The following is a 23,298-nucleotide window of genomic DNA, read 5'->3' on the forward strand; positions in this document are numbered from 1 at the left end:
GATTGCCGTGGGTGCGAAGAAATTCTCTATATTTGATTGCGAAAGGGCCTGCATCGGGGTGGTCGGGATATCCACCCGGAGCTTACCCTTTCGCTTCGTGTGAGGCATGTCAGAAACAGGTATTCCACCAAAAACAGGAGAGCTCCTCCGCACACAACCTCTCTACGCGGCCATTTTGGATTCTCCCCCTTGGGGGTTTTTTTAACATTATGTATGTCACAAAACCTACCTCACCGTATAATCACAGTCCAAGAAATCTTCCTCCACCCGCTAAAAACTGCTCAAGTGCTCCGGTGCAGCCCGTCCTGTTGGGGTTGAAAACTGCACACGAGCCCTGGCAGAACCTATCCCACTGGGACTGAAAGCTGCCACGCAGGAGCCTCAGCAGAGCCCATGTCATCAGGGCTATACCACTGGAGCCAAAGACCATAGCAGGATACCCCAACCTGGACTGGAGATTGCTGCACAAAAGGCCCAGATTCTGAATTTTGTGGGAATGAGAACGGTAGCGTTGATAAGTCAGTCGATCTCGCAGCTCTGCCAGTGCTCCTCACTTTGATAATGCAGCATCTTGTGTCTCTTGTACTCCACCAATTGAACAATCCCAACTGTGCCCAGTATTTCGTAATCCTGGTCTCTCATGCTTTCCCTTAATTTTTCCAGTACAAGGACCTACATCTCTTCTAGTGCACTTCAGCATGGACCTACATCGGCCTCAGTGGTGTTCTCAAACAGGGCTTTTGTCAGCCTACATCATTCCCAATGTATTGCCCTCCACATTATTCTAGGCCTGAAGTCTTGTAGAGACCTGCTGATGTATTTCAGTAGTAAGAAGGCCTGCTTTTTTTTTTTTTTTTTTTTTTTGAGTGTCCCCATCAGCTCTGTTAATGCATCTCGATTCAGTTTTGCAGACATAAGTGCCAGCTCTTTGGGTGCCTGAGCACCCTCAATATTGAGCAAACTCCTTCACTTTGTCCAGGGAGGGGTAAATCGCATTGAGTTTGGCACCCCCAATCAGTTTGAAAAGTTGGCTGCTATGTCTGCAGAAACCCTCTTCTTTCCTAAAACAAGGATTCCCCGGTTCTCACAAACTTCCACCACTGCATATGTGTCTGTATAAGATTAGAGCTCACATTCATGACTTGCGAAATAGTAAAGCTTATTGAATGATCTATTGAAGTACCTTCTTTATCCTTTCTCAGGAAATTAGGGGACGGGCTGTTCCTGCAGTGTTGTAAAGAGGTGGCTGAGCTTTATCCCAGAATTGAATTTGACACCATGATAATTGACAACTGCTGCATGCAGGTAGGAAACCTTTATAGTTAGTGAGCATTAGTTAGTGAGCATCCCTCAAAAATGGCAGAGGTGGTCCCAAAGGATACCCGAAAAGGGACACGTAAAAATAATCAGTTTGGTTTTTTTTAATTGCCCTGGCTGACACCACATCCGTGGCCGGGTAACAGGATGCTCATATTACAAGGTGATTTTCTGCAGCACTCACACAGGAAACATGACACTAAAAAGGCAACAGTCAACATGATAATATCATTAAAGAGCAATAGTTCAGTCTATAATAAATACAGTTCTTTCAGAAGTTTTGTTTCTAATGTAAAGTTTTATAAATATTGGTTTAGGAAACATGGGTCTTATAGGAGCATCATTCAGATTCAGATAACTATCAGCATGACAATGCTATATGTGTTGCCAAAGTAATATATAGAGAGATTAAAATAAATGGGGAAGAAAAGAGGGGAAAGAATTGCAAACTTATAGTAAACTTAAGTTACAGGTGATGAAAAGTACAATATTTGGGACATGTTTCATTCCAATAAGGTAATGGTCCATAGTGTCCCTGGTCATATCTGTTCAAATGATTAGGAGTCATTGGTGGATGGGAACTCTAGGCCAGTGGTATTCAATTCTGGTCCTCGAGGACCATCAACAACGAATCTGGCTTTCAGGAGATCCCTAATAAATATGCTGGAGATAGATTTGCATGCCTCAGTCATATGAAAATCTATATCCTGCATATTCATTAATGATTTCCTGAAAACCCGACCTGTTTGCAGCCCTCGAGGACTAGAATTGAATACTACTGCTCTAGGCTGTTGCCCTACTTGCTTGGTCCTTGTTCGCTGTTGAATAGAAGAACATTTTGCCATTGGCAGGTGCAAGAAGGCTCTTTTGGATCCAACAGTTGTGGAGCAGTTACCTTTTCAGCATAACGCATTGGTGAAAGAGAAATATATTCGCCGAGCTATAACATAGAAAGTCTATATTCAGGGTATTTGGTCTCCCATAGTTTCGCAGCTGTGGGAAGGGCTGCAAAATTTGCCCCTTCCCAAGGATTTTGCTAGTCCCCTGGAATTGCTGTGGGAGATAGCTCCAGTTGGGTTGAGTGGGAAAAGCAAAAGGTTTCTGTCCTGTTATGGCATTTTCAACCCCCGCCACCAAATCCCTTCCTGGTCCGCCCTCCCCCCTTTTATCCCCCCTGCACGTTCATCATGGGGAGGAGAGGGGCAGCACATTGGGCCGCATCATCCTCTGCTGGCTGGAACCAACTGCTGCTTTCATCCACGGAGCAGTGCGGCCCAGGTATCGGCCTTCCTTCCCTTGCTGAAGGGTCCCACTGTTCAAAGCAACAGTCAGACCCGGCCTGCAGAAGAGGAGGACGTGGCCTGATACGCTGCCGCTGTCCTCCTCTCAGCAAGATCAGCGCCAGCAGGGTAGGAGGAGGGAGTTGTTAAAGGGACTGGGGGTGGATAAGTGAAGGAGGAGATGGCGCAGGGCGGTTGTCTAAAACAAGGTTGAGGTCAGGGGGACTGAGTGACATTGGAGGGGATGAGGATGTGATTGGGAGGGGGAATTGTATGAGAAGGAAGAGGCTGGGTAGGAGAAGGGAAAGAAGAGATGGAGACGTGTGAAATAGGAGAGGCTGGAAGGGGGGGGCATGTGGGAAAGAGGAGATGAGGTGTGTGTGATTAGGGTGTTGTATGAAACAGGGAATAGGGTTAAGACAGGTTGGAAGAATTATGGGATAGGCTGTATGACAATGGTCTGGGGAAATACGGATTTTGCTGGGGGACAGGAGAATCGGGGTTTGTGTGAAAGCTGCTGGGGAAGGGAAGATGGGTATGTGTGTGTGTGTCAGCATGTGGATGTGGGATAATAAAAGAACTGGGGGTGGCGAGAAGAAAGAAGAGAATATGGGGTATGAAGGGATATGAAGGGGAAAGAGAGAGAGGTTTGGGATCTGAGGGGAACAGGAACAGGAAGAGAAACATTTCCCTCTCCTCTCTCCAGATCTCCTCTCCTACAAGATCTCAAGACCTATTATTCTCCTTCCTCTCTCCATCCCTGATCTTTCCTCCTTCCTTCTTGCCCAGCCCCAGTCTTCCCTGTTTCTTCTCCCTTTTCCCATCCCTGTCTTTCCTCCATTTCTTCCACCTCATCCCCATTCCTGATCCCTCTTTTCCTTATTTTCCTTTCCTTATTCTCCCAGAGTCCCCCATCCTCTCTGCCTCTCTCCTCCTCCATCCCTTATTCCTCTTCCCCTCCTGCCTAAGATTCCCTCTTCATTCCCCTCTTCTGAAAGTTCCCCATTCCCTGATCCCTTCCCCTCGTTCTTCAGCCTCAATCATTAAGATCCCTTTTCCTCAAACAAAGAACCAAATAAATGAACTAAAAATAGAAATGTCAGAAAATGACCTTTTCTTATAAGTAAAAAAAAAGTACATTTGAACATGCAAATTTGTCACAGAATCTTGAAAAATCTGCTGCAGGAAACTGGGGGCACTTATATTTATAACCACTATCGATTGTGTTTTTACCCATTGGAGCAATCATTTTTCCATTGCAAACCCTGTAGTCTCATGTATATTTCAGTATGACATTAATTAAAAAATGTGACTATATTCACAAGTTTCTCTTTTTTTATTCCCTGGCTGCAGCTAGTACAGAACCCCTACCAGTTTGATGTTTTGGTCATGCCTAACCTGTATGGTAACATCGTGGATAATCTGGCTGCTGGACTAGTGGGTGGTGCTGGCGTGGTTCCTGGCGAGAGTTACGGTGCAGAATATGTCGTCTTTGAGACTGTAAGCAGAATCCTTTGGTTGCATGCTGACTAGAAACGTGAAATGAAATTTGACCAGTTCATAAATTAGCTAGAGTTTTAGCAACATGTGATAGCCAGAACTTATTTAGGAGAGTTAAAAAATAGATGCAGGAGGGGGGATTCTGTTTGTAGGGAGAAAATTCCCTTTCTGTAACAAGGTCTCACAGAGTGAAGGAAGCCTTGTCAGATATTGAATTTAAGAGTCTTTGAAAAAGGGGGAACTATTAATTTAGGCTGCATTCTTATTAGCCAGGCCTTTACACTGCTGCCTGTTGGCCAGACTAAACAGTATTCAATAAAATTAAACATGCATACTCTAGAGCAGTGGTTCTCAATCTTTTTCCCATCATGACACACCTGACAGACCACACCCATATGTGTGACGCACTGCTCATTACAAATCATGGTGGAAATAAAAAAATAAAGGCCCAGTATTATTTTATTGTTAAGAATGATACAAGGGAAAAAGATGTATTCTGACTGAACAGAAATACCACACCAAAACAGCACCAGTTTCCAGTATTCAAACAGTAAACACCTTACCTAAGAAAAGACAACACTGAAAATATTACACCAGGCCTTAAGACACCAATACATCTCCTATTAGGAAAATGGAACAAGCCAGGCTACTATAGAGCCCTACACAGAAACTACACGCCAGCAGAAAACCTCACCTGAATCACATGTGCTGACCCTCACCTAACAAAGAATAAAGAGACCAAAACGCATAACTAGAAGCATGCAGACAAAAACTGAACTGGAAACCACAACAAGCCAGAGTCTCTGTATGCAGTGTAACAAAGGAAAAAGAGAAACATCACCAGTCCTTATAAAACAAATCAAGAAATATAAAATCTATTAGCAGCAAAACCAAACTAACAAAAAGAACAGATTATTTCAAAACAGCTAATGAATGGAATATCCAATAATTAAAAACTCATATGAAAAATTTATAGATACCAATAAAATATTTAAAAATAGCAGACACAAAGGCCCAATAATGAAAATAAGGATACAAAAAATGTTTTGCTCTACATAACTGGGAACATTTGATATCAAGGTTCCCTGAGATTGTTTTGAATTAGCAGGAGGAGGGATGGTTTGCTAGCAACTTTCTCCTCTCTCTCTCTCACACTGGCTCTCAATCACTCACAAATACACATGCTTTTTTTTCTCTCACTTATATAGGTGCTTAATTACACATTTCCTGGCATGTAGCAGATGGACTCAGGACCAATGGGTATAGTGTACGCCTGAAAGCAGTTGGGAGACGGAGTCAGATTTTAATCTGACGTCAGCCTACATATACCCATGCAAGGAAGCGTAGCTCTCCAGTATTTCTCCGTCTCCTAAGCAGTTTGGGACACTACACACACTTGCACAGTTAGGCTCTGGAATTCATTGCTGGAGGATGTGGTTAGGGCATTTAGTGTAGCTGGGCTTAAAAAAGAGGTTTGGATAAGTTCCTGGAGGAGAAGTCCATAAACTAATATTAATCAAGTTGACTTAGGGAATTGTCACTACTTATTAGTAGCATGGGATCCGCTTAATGTTTGGGTACTTTCCAGGTACTTGTGGCCTGGATTGGCCACTGTTGGAAACAGGATGCTGGGCTTGATGGACCCTTGGTCTGACCCAGTATGGCATGTTCTTATGTAAAATCCAAACCAAACAAGAAAGAAAAATCTTTCCTCTACAAGACGAGCCCTACTCTCCGGTGATACCTAAGGGTCCCTCCCCCAATCGAGAATTCCTGAGGTGATTTCCGAGATCCATCAGGAATCCATCCTTAAACAGTCATTTGATGTCGCAGCTCTGTTCCTGCAGATCGTTGCCTGCTGCGCCATGGTGACATGGGCCTGCTTGTCGCTTTCCAGGGACAATCTCTGTCAAAACATTAGAACCGGTGATATCTTTCCTCACGGATGCGACCTCCGACCTAGTGCGCACCTCAGCCAGGGGCGTCTCATCCATAGTGGCAGCCAGAAGACAACTCTGGCTCCGAAGTTGGTCAGCCAACGCGACTTCCAAGACGAAACTCACGAGAATGCCCTTTAAAGGAGCCCTCCTGTTCGGAAGCGAACTGGAGACATTAGCCTACAAGTGGGGCGAATCCCCAGTACCGGAGGTTACCGGAGGACAGGAACAAAAGAAACTGATGATCCTCTTCCCGAAGATCCAAGGGCAGAGGATCCCAGCGTTTTAAGCCATACAAAAACACATACAAGCACCTCGCCCCACAGGCAGGGGCCAGTCCTTTCGGAATAGACACAACAAGAGGGGAGTTGGCTCAGGTGCAGGCCCCAGCCGCACCCCACAATGAGAATCACAGACCCATCCACAGGAAGAAGCCATAGGGGGCAGGCTTGCCCTATTCTACCAAAGATGGGTCGAGATAACGTTGGACAAGTGAGTCCTAACCATCATTCGAGAGGGATACTACCTGGACTTCCACAGCATCCCTCCAGACAAGTTTGTGACATCACCATGCCACTCCCTCTCCAAGAGGACGGCAGTGGAAACCACACTGACAAAACTACTCGCCCTAAAGGCGATAACCTCTGTGCCCAAGCACCAACAAAATTCTGGTCACTATTCCATCTATTTTATCATCCCCAAGAAAGAGGAAACGTTCCGGCCCATCCTGGACCTCAAGTCCGTAATCGCTATCTGAGGGTACCACACTTCCGCATGGAAACCCTACGCTTAGTCATAAGGGCAGTACAACCGGGAGAATTCCTGACCTCTCTGGATCTCTCAGAAGCCTATCTCCACATCCCGGTCCATCATGACCATCAGCACTTTCTACACTTTGCGATACTGGACCATCACTACCAGTTCCGGGCGCTACCCTTTGGACTAGCTACTGCCCCTCAGACGTTCACCAAAATCATGGTTGTGGTGGTGGCGACACTGAAGAAAGAAGGAATCCTCGTACATCCGTATCTGGACAAAATCGCCAGAGGAAAGTCATCAGGCGACCACCAGAATCAAGAATCTACTGCAGAACCTTGGGTGGGTTGTCAACACAACCAAAAGCTGCCTGCAGCCCTCCCAATCGCTAGAATAACTGGGAGTCTGGTTCGACACGAAACAAGACAAGGTCGTTCTTCCCCCTACAAGGAGAAGGACATTGATGGACCAGCTGCGAAAACTGTTGAACTGTTTTTGCCCCAAGGTATGGGACTACCTCCAAGTCCTCAGCCTCATGACATCAAACCTAGAAGTCGTTCCATGGGCAAGGGCCCTCATACGACCACTACAACGTTCCCTACTGTCACGATGGAACCCGATGTCCCAGAACTACTCCGTTCACCTCCAGCTACCGACAGAGTTGCGGACCCAGCTTCAATGGTGGCTACAAGAAGACCATCTGAGCAAGGGAGCAAGACTATCCCCACCGGCCTGAGTCATGCTCACCATGGATGCGAGCCTACGAGGGTGGGGAGCCCCTGCCAGAAACTGACGGCCCAGGGGCAATGGGACAAGGAAGAATCGGGATGGAACATCAACTGACTGGAACCCCGTGCAATCAGACTAGCCTGCCTACGATTCAGTCACAGACTCTGTGGCGAATCTGTCAGTCATGTCAGACAACGCCACAACAGTGGCCTACATCAACCGCCAGGGAGGAACCAGAAGCCAACAGGTATCCCTGGAAATAGACCCTCTAATGACGTAGGCAGAAGCAAACCTACAAGGAATCTCAGCCCCCCACATCGTGGAAAAAGACAACGTCACTGCAGATTACCTCAGCAGAGAGAGTCTAGACCCAGGGGAATGGACGCTGTTGACAACAGCCTTCCAGTGGATAGTAAACCGCTGGGGAAACCCCAGCCATGGATCTTCTGGCAACCCGGTCCAACGCCCAAGTTCCCAAGTTCTTCAGCCGCAGACGAGAACCACGATCCCAGGGAATCGATGCCCTCGTCTAGACCTGGCCACAGGAAGATCTGCTGTACGCCTTTCTCCCATGGCCACTACTGGGTGGGATCATCCGCAAGATAAAACACCATAGAGGATTAATACTTTTAGTGGCCCCGGACTGGCCAAGAAGGCCATGGTAGGCAGACATGCGAAGACGTCTTGCGGGGAACCCTCTGTGTCTACCCCCACACAGGGACCTGCTCCAGCAAGGACCGATCCTCCATGAAGACCCGACTCTATTCTCTCTTACGGTCTGGCCATTGAGAGGACTCGCCTGAAGAAGAGCGGATACTCTAGGGCAGTGATCGACACCTTGCTCAGAAGACGCAAGTTTTCCACGTCTCTAACTTACATACGAATATGGAGAATATTCGAAGCCTGGTGTGAGGACCATGACATCCTTTTGCGGACAGTCAAAATCCCCATGATCCTGCAATTCCTGCAGGACGGCTTGAAGAAGTGGTTGTTCTCAACTCCATCAAGGTTCAAGTGGCCGCACTAGCCTGCTTCAGAGCCAAAGTGGACGGCATCAGTCTATCATCCCATCCAGATGTTTCCCGATTCCTGAGAGGGGTCAAGCAAATCCAACCACCATTAAAGTGGCCGGTGTCCCTATGGAATCTCAATCTAGTACTAGACTTCCTAGTGGGAGCTTCCTTCAGACCTACTCGTGGTCTGTCACTATGGCATCTGGCCTTGAAGACTGCATTCTTGGTGGCAATATGTTCAGCCCGTCGCATCTCCGAGCTTCAAGCACTATCCTGTCGGGAACCGTTCCTTAGATTCACACCAGGATCCATACAGCTCCGCACTGTCTCCTCCTTCCTTCCAAAGGTGGTTTCTCATTTCCATCTAAACCAAACCATCTCGCTGCCATCTCCAGACGAGCATAAGGACTCAGAAGACTCACGCCTTCTTCGCCATCTTAATGTCTGCAGACTCCTAGTTCGATAACCTGGAGAGATCGGAATCCGTACGAAAGACGGACCACCTATTCGTCCTTCACAGTGGGAAGAAACAAGGGGAAGCGGCCTCGTGGGCAACCATAGCCCACTGGATCAAAGAAGTAATCAAGGCGGCCTACGTAGAGGCAGGGAAGCCTCCACCTCTACACATTAAGGCCCATTCCACGAGGGCCCAGGCAGGGTCCTGGGCAGAAACCAAGACGCTGTCACCCGCCAAGATTTGTCAGGCGACGACGTGGTCCTCCATTCACACCTTCTCGAGGTTCTACCGCCTGGATGTTCAGGCCTGGGAGGACACATCATTTTCATGGGCAGTACTTAGTTGGCCATGGGCAGCATCCCACCTGGTTCGGGAGTAGCTTTTGTACATCCCATTGGTCCTGAGTCCATCTGCTACATGCTAGGAAATGGAGAAATTACTTACCTGATAATTTCGTTTCCCTTAGTGTAGACAGATGGACTCAGCATCCCGACCACAGCCTCCCCAGCATCCGGACACCTCTCGTGACAATCCCCGAGAGCAAGACAAGCACGGGTAAGCCAGCCCTTACCCATTGTTTAAGAAACCATACTTGCCGGGTGTCGGCGTTTTTCAGTTGAGTGTACTGGTGGTCTCCAGTTGGAAATTCAGTTCAACCAGTCCTCCAAGTTAATCAAGTTAGCCAAGTTAATCAAGTTATTAAAACACACATATATCCACAATTGCTTTTCGAGGAGAATACTGAAGAGCTAAGCTTCCTGCATGGGTATATGTAGGCTGATGTCAGATTGAAATCTGACGCCCATCTCCCAACTGCTATGAGGAGTACACTATATCCATTGGTCCTGAGTCCATCTGTCTACACTAAGGAAAACGAAATTATCAAGTAAGTAATTTCTTCATTTATGTATATGCTGTCTGTCTTTTCACGCTTATGCACATAGGCTTTCAATCACACACATACATGCTGTCTTTTTCTCTCACACAGAGTCTCATTCACATGCTTACACACATGCTCTATCTCTGTCTCTCATTTACACACAAGCTCTCAATCACATGCTCCCTCACCTAAACCAGCTCTCAATAACACACAGACACACATGCTCTCTCTCTTACTTATACACACAGGGGTAGATTTTAAAAAACGGCGCGTTCCTGTACTTTTGTTGGCGCTCCAGGCGCAAACAAAAGTACGCGGGATTTTAGTAGATACGCGCGTAGCCGCTAAAATCCTGGATCGGCGCGCGCAAGGCTGCCTATTCTGTGTAGCCGGCGCGCGCCGAGCCGCGCAGCCTGCCGCCGTTCCCTCCAAGGCCGCTCCAAAATCGGAGCGGCCTCGGAGGGAATTCGCTAACGCCCTCCCCTCACCTTCCCCTCCCTTCCTCTACCTAACCCACCCCCCCGGCCCTGTCTAAACCCCCCCCCCTACCCTTTGTTGGGGGATTTACGCCTCCCAGAGGGAGAAGTAAATCCCCACGCGCCAGCGGCCCGCGGGGATTTGTGTCTAGGCGCGCCAGCGGCCCGCTGGCGCGCCTAGACACAACCCGGGGGCGGTTCCGGAGGGCGCGGCCACGCCCCCGGACCGCACCGGGCCGAAACCACGCCCCCGGCCCGCCCTCGAAACGCCGCGTCCCGCCCCGAAAACTGCGCGCCGCTCGGCCCCGCCCCCGACACGCCCCCCTTGGAAAACCCCGGGACTTACGCGAGTCCCGGGGCTCTGCGCGCGCCGGTAGGCCTATTGAACATAGGCGCACCGGCACGCAGGGCCCTGCTCGCGTAAATCCGGGCGGATTTACGCGAGCAGGGCTCTTAAAATCCGCCCCACAGGCTTTTAATCATACATACACATGATCTCTCTCACACACAAAGGATCTCAATCACACACGCATACTCTTTCAAACAAACAAGTTTTCAATCGCAAACTTACACAAACAGGTTCTCAATCATATACTTACATTCATGCTATCTCTCACACACAGTCTCTCAATCACACACATACTCTCTTTCACATATACAGGCTCTCAATCATTCACATACATGCTGTCTCACTCTCACACACACACACACACACACACACACACAGGATCTCAAACACATATGCCTGCTCATTCACTCACTCTCCACCCCCCCCCCCCCTAACTAGCGGCAGCAGCAGCCTCCTCCACTTCCAACCTTAAAGGCAGCAGCAACCTCCTCCTTCACTTTCAGCCCTCACGGAGAAAGGAGTCCTATCGGCCACGGGGTTGACATTGTTCCTGGTTTTACTCTGAGCCGCGCTGCTCATCCTTCAAGGCCGCGTCTCTCTTCTCTTCTTCGGGCCAATGCTGCCCGCACTAGTATGCTCTCTTCTTCCCACGCACGCACTCGCTTTTCATCACTTCCTCTTCCGGGCCGTGGGGGGGGGGGGGCGGGGGGCAGGAAGAAGAGAGCATGCCGGTGCCGCTGACTCCAGCTGTCCTGCCACATTCCGCCCGGGCTATCAACATTTTAAGCCCAGACGGAGAACCTATTTTGCTCAGGTAGAGGGAGCAGCTGGGTCAGCGGGAGACCGGGAAGTGTGGCGACACATTGGTTGACAACCGCTGCTCTAGAGGAAAGGAAGGAAAGGAGAGATGATAGAGACTGTTTAAAAACCTCCCAAGGACCACATGCACAGGAGCTGAGCATCTTTCAACAGAGAGAGGATCTAGAAAGAGGGAATCATGGGATGAGGATGGATGGGCATAAACTTAGGAGTAAACTAAGAAAATATTCCTCATCATCTGATCAGACCAGACCAGATGAGCGGGTTATGCCCGCTAACCAGCAGATGGAGATAGAGACTAAAAGTTTCCCTGATGTCATCCCTTATAGGCATCCATGCTGTCCTCAGCCTGCCAGTATTCTCTTTCTCAAGCAGTTCATGCTGTGGACTAAGGCCTAGTCAGGCTAGGAAGTCTAAATTTTAGAGGACAGCTCCTGAGATGACTAGTTCTCCCTCCCTCAGTTGAGCATAGTCCTGGGGAGAAACTTAAAAAAAAAAACCAGGGGTAGCTCCTGAGGTGAGATGAGTTCTTCCTCCCTCAGTGAAGTAGGCCTAGGCCAGGGGGCTGCCAGAGTTAACTTTGGTTTGCCTGTGTCCCTCTCTCCCCCCCACTTGTCTGCCTTCTGAAAGGCTCCCCCTTTCTCCTGTTGTCGCTTAAAAAAAAAAAAAGAATTTACGTAATGGAGTAAAGTTAAAAAAAAAAAAAAAACAGAGATGAGGACAAGATGGTGCAGCAACACAGAGGCAGAAGAAAGGAAGACTGCTGCATCAGTCAACCGCTGTGTACAGCAGAGCACCGCGGGGTGAGTGCGGTCCCTCTAATTATTCCATAACCCTGTGAATTGCTTAATTTTAGAACCCAATAAGCAGAGCATTAGTGACCATTCTACTCCTCAAATTTCAAACAGTGTGTGATTGAGCTGCTTACAACTTGTAACCTATCACCCAGCTGATGATAATCTTGTATATAATTCTGAATTGTTTTACTTAAGGATATTGCTGGTTTTGTGGCCTGGACTGTCCTCAACTTAGACACATACATTGACATTTTGTTGCCATCTTGAAGTTAATACTGAACTATTTGGATCTTTCAAATTGGACCCTATAAGTTTTGTACTGTAAGAATTTCTCAAATGGGAGAATTTACAGTAGATTATCAGATTTACCAATAACCCACTCGAGATATTCCTACAGTACCACTGTTTTGTGTCATATGTATTTATATATAAAGGAATCTAAAAGCTTCCTTTCATATAACGATTGATGATCTTTTATTAATGAGGTCATAGGGGAGGCAGTTTTCAGTCTCCCCCGTGCAGCTTAAGATCCACATTGCAGCAGGTGCAAAATATGTGATGGAAAGTATGCAGAATGATTTCCAAATTAAATTACCAAACAAATGTTTCCTCCCCCAAAGTGAATTGGGGAACGGTGGCAATTTTTCAAAAGATATTTTTACCTGGGATTTGTTGCATCATTTAACATCTTAAAGCTGTAATATTGACCATTTCTAGAAGGAAATCTCTATTATCCACCAGAGGCAAAAGTTATAACATCAGAGATTCAAGCTTAAGCATCTTCATAGGTTCCCTCTGTGCCAACAGGACCAGTGTGCTGAAAACATTATTGATTCTGCTGTCTTAATAATTGGAGAGGATATGTCCTATCCTTTTTAGTGATCAGGTTTTAAAGGATTGTCTCGTGAGCCTTAAAGTAGCATATTTGCCATCTCCATTAGCCAATCTCCTGTGCATCTAGTTTGAACATGTAGTGTGTTATATCTGTATATCGAAATTCTGACTGCTCTTTATGTCCATAGGGTGCACGCCATCCTTTTGCTCAGGCTATGGGTAGGAACATTGCTAATCCCACTGCTATGTTACTTACTGCCGCCAACATGTTGCGCCATCTCAAGTAAGTAATTGTGCTTTTTTTCACAAGTATGCAGACTATATAGGTCTCTCTATTTGCCTTTAAGAATAGCACCTGGCCTACATGCTTGTTGTTTCCATGCTGCCTCTTTCCACAGCAGCATTTCTTATCTCTGTTTGTATCCATACTTGTCAGAGTAGAACCTAATTTTGCCTTATGCCATCCTTGGGAGCACGATGCTGTAATACTGAACCTATACGCTTCCATTCTTACATTACTTTCAACTGTTCTTTTAAGGGGGGGGGGATGAAGCCCACACACATCCACAAAATGTAACTGGCTTCCCTTGTGTGGCCATTTATCCTTCAAGCTGCGTTTTGAAATGCTAAAAGTTAGCTTAGAAATATATACTCAGTGCAAATAGGAAATGTGTGTTATTTATTAGGTTGAGGAGTCACAACTGTGAATTCTGCTGTAGCATTCATTGGATTCTCCTCCTCTCTTGCTATGTATGTACGTATGTGAAGTGGATCTGACTCTGTTCTTCTTCCCCTCTCCACATTCAGCCTGGAATATCACTCCAACCTCATTTCTGAAGCAGTAAAGAAGGTGGTTAAACAGGGCAAGGTAAGTACCAATCACTCACTCTGTTTAGCATCACCCTGAGGAGCAGTCCTTCAGCATTCATAATGCTACCTTTCAAAGCCGACGACATATAGAAAAGGCAAAGAGTAAAGCCAGTTGCTTGAATCCAGTTCTGTTGAGCAAAGTTTTAAGGGATAGGTTTTGATGCTGAGTTTCCCTCTTTGGTGTCATTTCTCTCATGACTTTGGTTCATGTTTTCCCTATGGTGCCGAGTTTTTGTTTTCATTGAGTTTGTGTTGTGGTTCTCTAGAGGGCAAAGCTTTTGGTTTGGGATCTCATTTTAATTCGGTGTTGCATTTTCAGTTTCATATTTTAAGTGGCTTAGGCTGTTCTGGCTTGACAGAAGTTTGTATAGTGACACTTTGGTGAAAAAACATCCCCCCTCTGATGAAGTGCAAACCTCAAGGAGATTCTGTTAGGAGTTGACATCAGTAGTCAGGAAGATGTCATTGACCATTGATGTCAGCGCTTGAAAGAGTCAGCCATATTCCCAATGTTGTTTTTCTGTGTCATAACTGAACATGTGAAAAAGTGGCATTTGTCCGGTAAACTGAATAGATATAGAGTAGCATGGTGTGGGCAAGCCAAAAAAAACCAACCCTACATTTGTTATAAAGCAACTATTTCTAACTGGATCCTTGTTTTAAGTGTTCGTTGAAGTACAAATCTTATGTTGTGAGATTACATTGCAACAGGGGCATCAGTGTGCATGCATATATATCAAGTGGGAAAATGGCAAAACTAACTACAGGGTAGCACTATCAAGCAGGGGACTCCGAGAGAGCAAGTCAACAGCAGCAGAATCTCAGGATTTCCAACTGAGCAATGTGCGTGGCAACCAAGGGGGGGGGTCAATTTTAAAAGAGTTTACCAGTTAATGTCTAACTCTGAAAATTCCCCCCCCTGCTGACCAGTTAAATTGCCTTTCCAAATTCACAGTGTGCACAGATTTAACCAGTTAGAAAAAGATTGACTGGTCATCCCAGAGGCTCAGTGGCAAGTGCTTGCACTGCCATGAGGAGCTTCCCCAGTTCGACCTCTATATCCTGTCTTCTGCACCCCGAGTCGGCCAGAGCTGGGGAGACTGTGAAGGCAATGTTTGCAACCCCTGGAGAGGAGGAGTCATGATCATTGTTAAATGTGTCATGGTGCTGGTTCCTCAGGATTATTGCTGCAGTTGCTAAGAGCAGTGGGAGGGGGGAGGGTCTATTAAACACAGGGGAAAGAGAAATAATCTTCAGGTAGTTGTGAGTGGTTGGTGGGGGAGAAGAAAAGGGATAACTCTGAAGGTGTTTCTTGGACAGGTTTGTGATTTAGCAGGTCGATGCTTATTTTTAATGCTAGCCAACTAAATTTAGCTGGACAAATTTTGTTTTTCTGGGTTTAGGTGAATTTTCAGCTGTAAATCTAGTCAGGTACGGTCGAAAATTTGCTTCAAAGTAAGAAGATACCATTTCTGAAAATCAATCCAACAGTCTTTTTGCTGTCATTTTCTTTCTTTATGCTTATGAAAGCCAACACTAAATAGTTTTCAGTTTGTTTAGCTGAGCTTATTTTTCCTATTAAATACCTTAGTCCCTATTTACGAAGATGTGTTAAGAGTTAAAATGCCAAAATATGCAAATGTACTGCAGGCTTCATTATTTTCAGTGGGGTTTATTCACTAATAATACTCATTGAGGCACATTAATGCACCTTCATGAATTGGGATGCTTGAGCCTCATTTGTTAAAAGATTTTCCCTGAGGCACCAAATGAGAGGAAACAATTTCCACAGACAGAGAGACCTTTCAGTAAGAGCTATGAATTAGGTCAGTACTAAACTCCATTCACATGCTCTTCAATCTGAGCATGGCCATGGCCAGGTACAGGTTAGATTTTTGGAACCTTCTCGTTTAAATTATTTTTTGTATAATCTCTCAAGGGAAGTATAACAAAGCCTCTGGCAGAAACTAGGTGGAATTATTAAATGTGCAGATTAACACTGTTTTTATGCAAACAGAAATAAAGCTTTTGAACATTCATGTTCTAGACACAGTGGAGGTTTTGTATCTTTGCCTCAGGTACTGCCTTGATTTATAAATATTCAATTTTAATCTTTAACTACTAACCCTGGGCCCCCAGTAAGGGGCTTCCCACACTGTGGGTCAAGACCCAATTGAGGGTGTCAAAAGCTTTCAGGTAGGAGTCACAAGAGCCTCAGATAAGAACTTAAGATTTGCCATTCTGGAACAGACCAAAGGTTCGGCAAGCCCAGTACCCTGTTTCCAACAGTGGCCAATCCAAGTCACAAGTACCTGGCAGGATCCCAAGAGGTAGACAGATTCCATGCTGCTTATTCCAGGAATAAGCAATGGATTCCTGCAACTTCACCTTAATAATGGTTTATGGACTTTTCTTCCAGGAGCTTGTCCAAATCTTTTTTAAATGCTTGTAATTGAACCAGCAAGGATCTTGTACAGGGTCCATATAAGTAAGCAATGGCTTAGTGTTTATCTATATAGAACCAACAGTGGGTTAAAGTCTTAACAGCTCACTTGGTTTTTCACCTCAGCACTTGACTGTTCCTTGGATAGAAGACAAATCAAACTTTGCCACTCTCAGCTTCAAGGATAGCTCTGATCAGATCCATGCTCTGCCTTCCTTTCATTCTTTCAAGTAGCCAGCTTTTATTCTAATGAGGATTAAAATAGCACTTGGGTGAAGTGCTAGTGGAGTTCTCTGGAGATTCTGGAACTTTACCCAAGAGACCCACTATCATATGGACTTGGCCTTTTTATCAACATGTAACACACAGCTGCTCCATTGGACTGTTCTCCTAATGAATATTTATGTGCAGTGTCTGTTTATCCTATCACAGTAAGTTTAATCCACTCAAATCTGAGGTTTTATGGTTCAGTCTTTGGTTGTCTTCCCTACTCTATCAAACATCACTTTGACCCCGAAGGACTTAGTATATAGTCTTGGAATCAAGTTGGACACTCACTTTACTATGAACAATCACATCACAGTTGTTCTCCGAGGATAAACAGGATGTTAATCCTCACACATCATCAGATAGAGCCCCAACACGAAAAACGTGTGTCAAAGTTTCTAGAACTTTGACTTGGCACACTGAGCATGCCCTATACCACACTTCCACATGGTGTCCCTCGCCAGCCTCTCTTTTTCAGCGGAATTGCAGCATCATGGTGTGAGTGAGCTCACTTTGGCTTTTTTAGCCTTTTTGGAAAACTTTTCCATTTTCTTGAAATTTTTGTGTGTTTCTTCGCGGTGTAGCATAAAACAGTAAAATACAATAAAGTATAGCATAAAACGGTAACATTAATAAACGCTTTATATTTCTCTGATTTAAATACTAAAATTAATAATTATTTCATTCAATATAAGTCCCTCAACTCAGCACGAGAATGGCTTCTTAAACCTAAAATTTCTAACCAAACATTCCTAACCTCAGTAATAGTTAACCGCCTAAATAAAACTACAAAATTCCTTTCTCAAAATTATGGTAACTGTTTGCCTAAAATCTCTGGTCTATGCTAAGAGACTCTGTTTCCTGTATTCGATTAGACTTGAATTATTAGCATGTAATATCTCCTAACTAACTCTAAAATTGTTAAATCCCACATCTGGTCTTAAAATTCAAATTTTATGACATTCCTTTCATGGTCGATTCCCCCTGGTGGCAGTGCTTCAGTGCCTGCCGGCCATCGAGGCCCGTTGCCATCGAGTTTGATATTTCGGCCCATCATGGCCATATCCAGGATTAAGCGGTGCCCGAGAACCATGTCCATCATGGACACCCATGATGAATATGTCCTCTGCCTGGGGGCATCACATGACATCCAAAGTTGCTGCACATGTGTCTTGATGACCCCCAAAGGACATCATCTTCGTCTTGACAAGATGGTGTGGCTCTTTGGGTTGAAGAAGACCGAGCCATCGGCATCAAAGGACCATGAAGCTGCACCAATGGATACCTAGCCATTGACATCTGTGGAACCATCGGTTCCATCGGCGGATAGGGGTGCCGAAGACCGTCCATAGTTGGGCTCCTCCAGGCTGAGGACATCGAGTTACTAGTCTTTGGCCTTGGCACTGGGGAAAGATCATGACGAGCATTGGCATTGGTCTCCATCAATGCACAGTGCTGGGCATGGGGATGTGCCAGCTCATGTTGTGATGCCCCTGAAGCGACCCCCTCGGCGAGGAATGCCAATCCTTCATCAGTGCTGGCAATCCGTGATGGTCTCTGCTGGACCTGGTGCCAGTCATCGATCCTCCTCTCGGTCCTGAAGAGGATCTGGCCATCCCTTCTTCCTCCCAGTTGGTGTTGGCATTGGCAGTGTTTGAAGAGGAGCTCGAGCAGTGAGTCCAACTGACTGTCGAGTAGTCATTGCGGGACATCGGTCCCATGGCACCGGAGCTGGCACCATCCATTCTATAGGTGCTGTTGGAGAACCTGGTGTCTGTGCCTGTTGGGGCACCACAGTCTCCCCCTGCCGATATCGTGATCATGGCCAGTCTCGAGGAGGTGGAAGCTCCACCGAGGCCGACTGAGACACCGAGACCTGTAGCACCCCCCCCCCCCCTCCGTCTACCTCCACCGGTGCCTGCACCTCTAGATGAAAGCTAAGTGCCCAAGGCCTTATCCCTTGGTGCCTTCAGTGAGGATGAGGGCCCCTATGATTGCTGGGGGGATGACACCACAAAGTCCTCTACCGATGGCTCTGAGGGTCTTCCCTCAGACCCTTCTCCTCTAGAGGATTGAAGGAAGTCTCCACCTGAGGACTTGAACCTTTGGTGGTTTTGCACGGGCAATGGCGGAAGCCATCCCATTTCAGTTGCTGACGGAGGAGGATGTCAGGCACAAGATGCCTGAAATTCTCCAGTTTAGATCATGGTGGTCCTGGTGCACAATATACTTAAGGAGTTACTGGAACAGGGGATCTCATTCCAAAGTCATCCTATCTAAATTGTCCTAACTACGGATGCATCCACCCTGGGATGGGGAGCTCACGTAGATGGGCTCAGTATCCAGAATCTCTAATCTGCACAGGAAAGCAGTTGCCAAATTAAATTCCTGGAGCTTCAGTCAATCGGTTACATGCTATGGGCTTTCAGAGATCGGCTGTCCAAAAAGATCGTCCTGATCCAAACCGACAACAGGTGGTTATGTGGTATGTCAACAAGCAGGGAGGTACGGATTCGTACCTCTTGTGTCACAAAGTGGTCTAGATCTGGTCATGGGCCCTGTCCCACAGGATGATGCTGAGGGCCGTGTACCTGGCCGGCATGGAGAACATGTTAGCAGACAGACTGAGTCATGCCTTCAGACCCCATGAGTGGTCCCTGGACCAGGGGGTGGTGAATCAGCTATTCAGGTGTCTCCCTCTCTGTTACCAACACACCCGTTGGCACTTGGTTGGGTGTCTGGTCCACATTTTTGTTGGGGAGTGTCTTGTAGCTAGGGATTCACCCATGTGTTAGGACTATCATCTTGCTTGTCCTCTGAGAAAGCAGAGTTGCTTAACTGTAACAGATGTTCTCAGAGGACATCCTGCAGAGTTAAATTTCTTCTGTTTTTTGTTATATGTCTAATTCTATTGTTATAAGACTGGAGAGGGACCCCATGCGGATGCGTGGTATAGGGCGTGCTGGGCATGCTCAGTGTGCCAAGTCAAAGTTCTAGAAACTTTGACACTGAGATAGATTAAATCTTACCTCTTTTAAGACAGCCTTTCATTAAGCCAATGTCATTTGGGGTAGCTGTTATCTGATGAATTCTCATTCAGGAAATGCTAGCAGGTAAAATTATCTTATTATTCGAGGATATCCCTGAGGACCAAATGAATCTGGTGTGAATTACTCTTGGGTATGGAGTAGCAGGAGATGGATGGATTTTGTTTAGTTTTTGTTTGTATTATATATTTTTAGGATATATTATTGGGTGGAATGGGTTGGATGGACAGGATCAGTTGTTTTAGTTTGGACTGCTAGGTGGAATATGGTTTGCTGGGAGGGATGATTTTTGTGGGATTTGGCAGATTTTACTTGGGGAGTGAAGTTGAGGGGAATTATGAATCTTGCTATCTTTGTTTACAAAAAGTGAGGTATTACATTTTATAAGTAAATAAAAATAATAGGTTCCATATTCAGCGGTGCCACTTAGCCAGATAAGTCCAACTTCTCCAACTAAGTTGGTTTTTTTTTTGTTTTTTGTTTTTTTAAATATCTGGCTCAGCGATTTCAATGGATCAATTCTGATGAGTTACCTGAATGTTGCCGGCTCCCCTGAGGACATTCCTAAGCTTAGAATGCTATAACTATAAACCAGTTGTCTACAGTGTATGCTAGCCATTTCTTTTGTATCTGAGGAAATAGCTTCTATGTCCTCTGCCTTTTTAGTCCTTTATTTCTGTTTGGCTTTCAAGTTTTGTCTTTCTCTCTAGATTCAGGGTGAGGAAGAAGTTGAATGAGAATCCAGCCATACAGTACATGCTTTCTGGTTGGGTTTGCTGTGTAGGGATGTGCTCATCTCTTGAGAAGACTTTATGCAACTTTTCACATAGCATCAGTTCCATTGCAATTGTCATTTGCCCACACATAATTGCGTAGCACTTGTGCTCCTTGTGAAATTATTCTAGCCTATGTCTTTCAGCTTCTGGGAGTTCAGGATAGAAAGGATCTTGTCAGACAGATCATATATGTTGGTACTCATGTGTTTCATTTCATGGTAATTCAGAAATGCTTCAAGATATGGTACTTTGAGTGACTTGGTACCTCAAGATAGGCATGACACAACAGCACTCTGATGGTGTCTTGAGGCTCTTTCAGGCCGATGTAATATCTGTGCACATTAAACAGGTGCTCATGATTGAGCGCCTGCTTCCTTAACGCCCGCCGATCCACCTCAGTAAAAAAGGAGGTGCTGGGGAAGTTGTGTGCCCCTAGCGTCTTCTCGGCAGCAGGCGCCCAGGAGAGGTAGCTGTCAGCTAGTTAGGAAAATAGAAAATCAATTTTATGAGCATACATTTTCCTAACCTGTGCACAGCCACAGGTTAGGAAAATGGATGCTCATTAATTGAGGGTCCCTTTATCTAACCTAACTGCTGGCACACTTTTTTTTTTTTTAATTCTCTTATTTCGGTTCCTCCGACTTAATATCACAACAATATTAAGTCAGAGGAACTGAAAAAGAACAGAAAAGCAATATTTTCTGCTTTTCTGTAATTTTTTTGGGCTTGTCTAGAATTAATGCCGCGTTAATTTTTGCAGGTGAAAATGTGCCTGTCGGGCGCACATATATATTTTTTTTTTGCATTGGGGGAAATAGCTAATAGCCTCATCAACATGAATTTTTCATGTGATGAGCACTATTACCTACGCACTCAATTGGATGTGTGTTTTGGACGCGCTAACCCCTGTTTTGCATCGGTGGTTATGGATGTGCATCCAAAACGTGTGTCAATTGTGTGTTGAGCCATGCACTGCAGCCAACGCACGGTATTGCATCAGCCTATTTATGTTTTGTCTACTCTGCAGTGTTGCCAAACTTGCTTATTTCCCACGAGTTTGGGCTTGTTTTTATAGGAATTTGCTTTTTTTTTTTTTTTTTTTGCATTCGCAGGTTGCTTATAATTGGGCTTTTTTCCTCCAAATCGTGTTTTTTTGGGCTTGGTGGGCAAGACTTGTGCCCTGCTGTTCCTGTGATTGGCTGCTGCTGCCGATGAGGCCTGTCTATAGCAGTGGCGTACTTACTGGTGCGCCTGGATGGGCAATGGCCCACCCACTTTTCATTCAGGCCTGTAACAAGCAGTCTCAGGGCACTGGGTCAGCCAATCGGCAGTCCAGGCATTCAGGCAGGATTCCCAGTAGTGTTAGGTGACCAAGTCCAGGCAAAGCATGGTGCGGTATTCAAGCTGCCTTGCACCACAATTTTATGAACCTCCAGAGGAGAGGAAGCTTTTATGCAGCACAGCAGGGCTGAATGCTGAAGGGAGTGATGCACTTAGCTGGCAACAGTCAAAGAGAATAGGTACCTGGAGGGGGAGAAAAGAGTGTGAAGGGGGCTGTAGATGTGCTGGGAGGGGGGAATGAGTGTGAGGGTACCAGAGACTTGCTTGGAGAGGGTGGGAGGGGGAATGATTGTGAGGAGCCGGAGACTTGCTTGGAGGGGTTGGAGAGGGGGAATAGGTGTGAAGGGGCCAGAAATGTTCTTGGAGAGGGTGGGGAGGGGGGCGGAGACTTGTTTGGAGGGGGTGGAGAAGGGAATGAGTGTGAGAGGGCCAGAGATGTGCTTGGAGGGAGTGGGAATGAGTGTGAGGGGCCAGAGATTTGCTTGGAAAGGAATTCTAATAAAAGTAGTTTTAATCTCACGTGTTTTGGGCTTGTTTCTTTTTCAGAAAATAGAGTGTGTTCTTTCATGACTACCTGGCAACCCTAGTATGCTGCCTTATAAGTGCCTCTTCTCATGAGTAGCATCTTATGAATGCTTTGGTGCCATGAAATAGTGTTAGCGAACCAGCACGTTATTAATGTTTTGATGCCTTGGCTGCATAATACCTTTAATGTATTCCAGTGCTCTTAAAAAGTCTTTGTGCATTAGCACATTGTTGATTCGTTGGTGTCTTGAGATAGGTTTTAACAATGTCAAAAGTAATTTCTATAGCCTAAGAAAGTGTTTGTACTAGCCTTTTCAATGATGCTTCTGCCTCTTGATGCTTTTTCGATGTCTCATGGAACTCCAGTGACTGAAGAATGGTTTGGTGCATTAGGATATTTGATCAATAGCAATGCTTGGTGTTTTGGTCTGCTGTAGACAACTTTTGAATGCTTTTGTGACTTTTCAGTGGCTGAACTTTTAATGCTCAGGAAGTCTAGTGCATTGATGCTTCATGCAAGTCTAGGTGCTTTGATATTTTGACATCTTAGTACTTCAAAGTTCCAGACACTGGACACACCTTAGAGGTTGAAATTATAGACAGCATGCTTGCTGCAACTTTTCCATGGTGCCATCTTACATTTTAACATTTTGTATGCATTAAGTGTGTAGGCACAAGGTATACCTCTGATTGTGGTAGTGTGTCCTTCAGAAATAATTCTTCTGTATTTGTTAGGTGTTTGGAATTTCATTGTACCTCAATAGCTAGCTATATGATTATATTCTGGCATTCCGTTTCTTCACAGCGAGTTTGTACAATTACCTCTTTGTGTCTAATTTGGTTGACATTGCTGGTCTTTTTGCTGTTTCTTTGAAAATTCTTTCA

At 45.7% G+C, this 23,298-nt stretch overlaps 1 protein-coding gene across 3 annotated transcripts in view; it reads left to right on the forward strand.

Annotated features, from left to right (window-relative positions):
• The window catches only part of IDH3B (isocitrate dehydrogenase (NAD(+)) 3 beta), a 105,956-nt gene that overhangs the window by 49,374 nt on the left and 33,284 nt on the right, over positions 1-23,298 (forward strand). For all 3 annotated transcript variants that reach the window (XM_029595186.1, XM_029595177.1, XM_029595166.1), the window contains exons 8-11: positions 1,203-1,305; positions 3,951-4,097; positions 13,333-13,427; positions 13,952-14,012. In XM_029595186.1, the coding sequence (XP_029451046.1) occupies positions 1,203-1,305; positions 3,951-4,097; positions 13,333-13,427; positions 13,952-14,012 (406 nt within the window). The remainder of the gene's footprint in view (positions 1-1,202; positions 1,306-3,950; positions 4,098-13,332; positions 13,428-13,951; positions 14,013-23,298) is intronic.

The sequence above is a fragment of the Rhinatrema bivittatum genome, chromosome 1 (assembly GCF_901001135.1).
Source record: "Rhinatrema bivittatum chromosome 1, aRhiBiv1.1, whole genome shotgun sequence".
NCBI classification, from domain to species: domain Eukaryota; kingdom Metazoa; phylum Chordata; class Amphibia; order Gymnophiona; family Rhinatrematidae; genus Rhinatrema; species Rhinatrema bivittatum.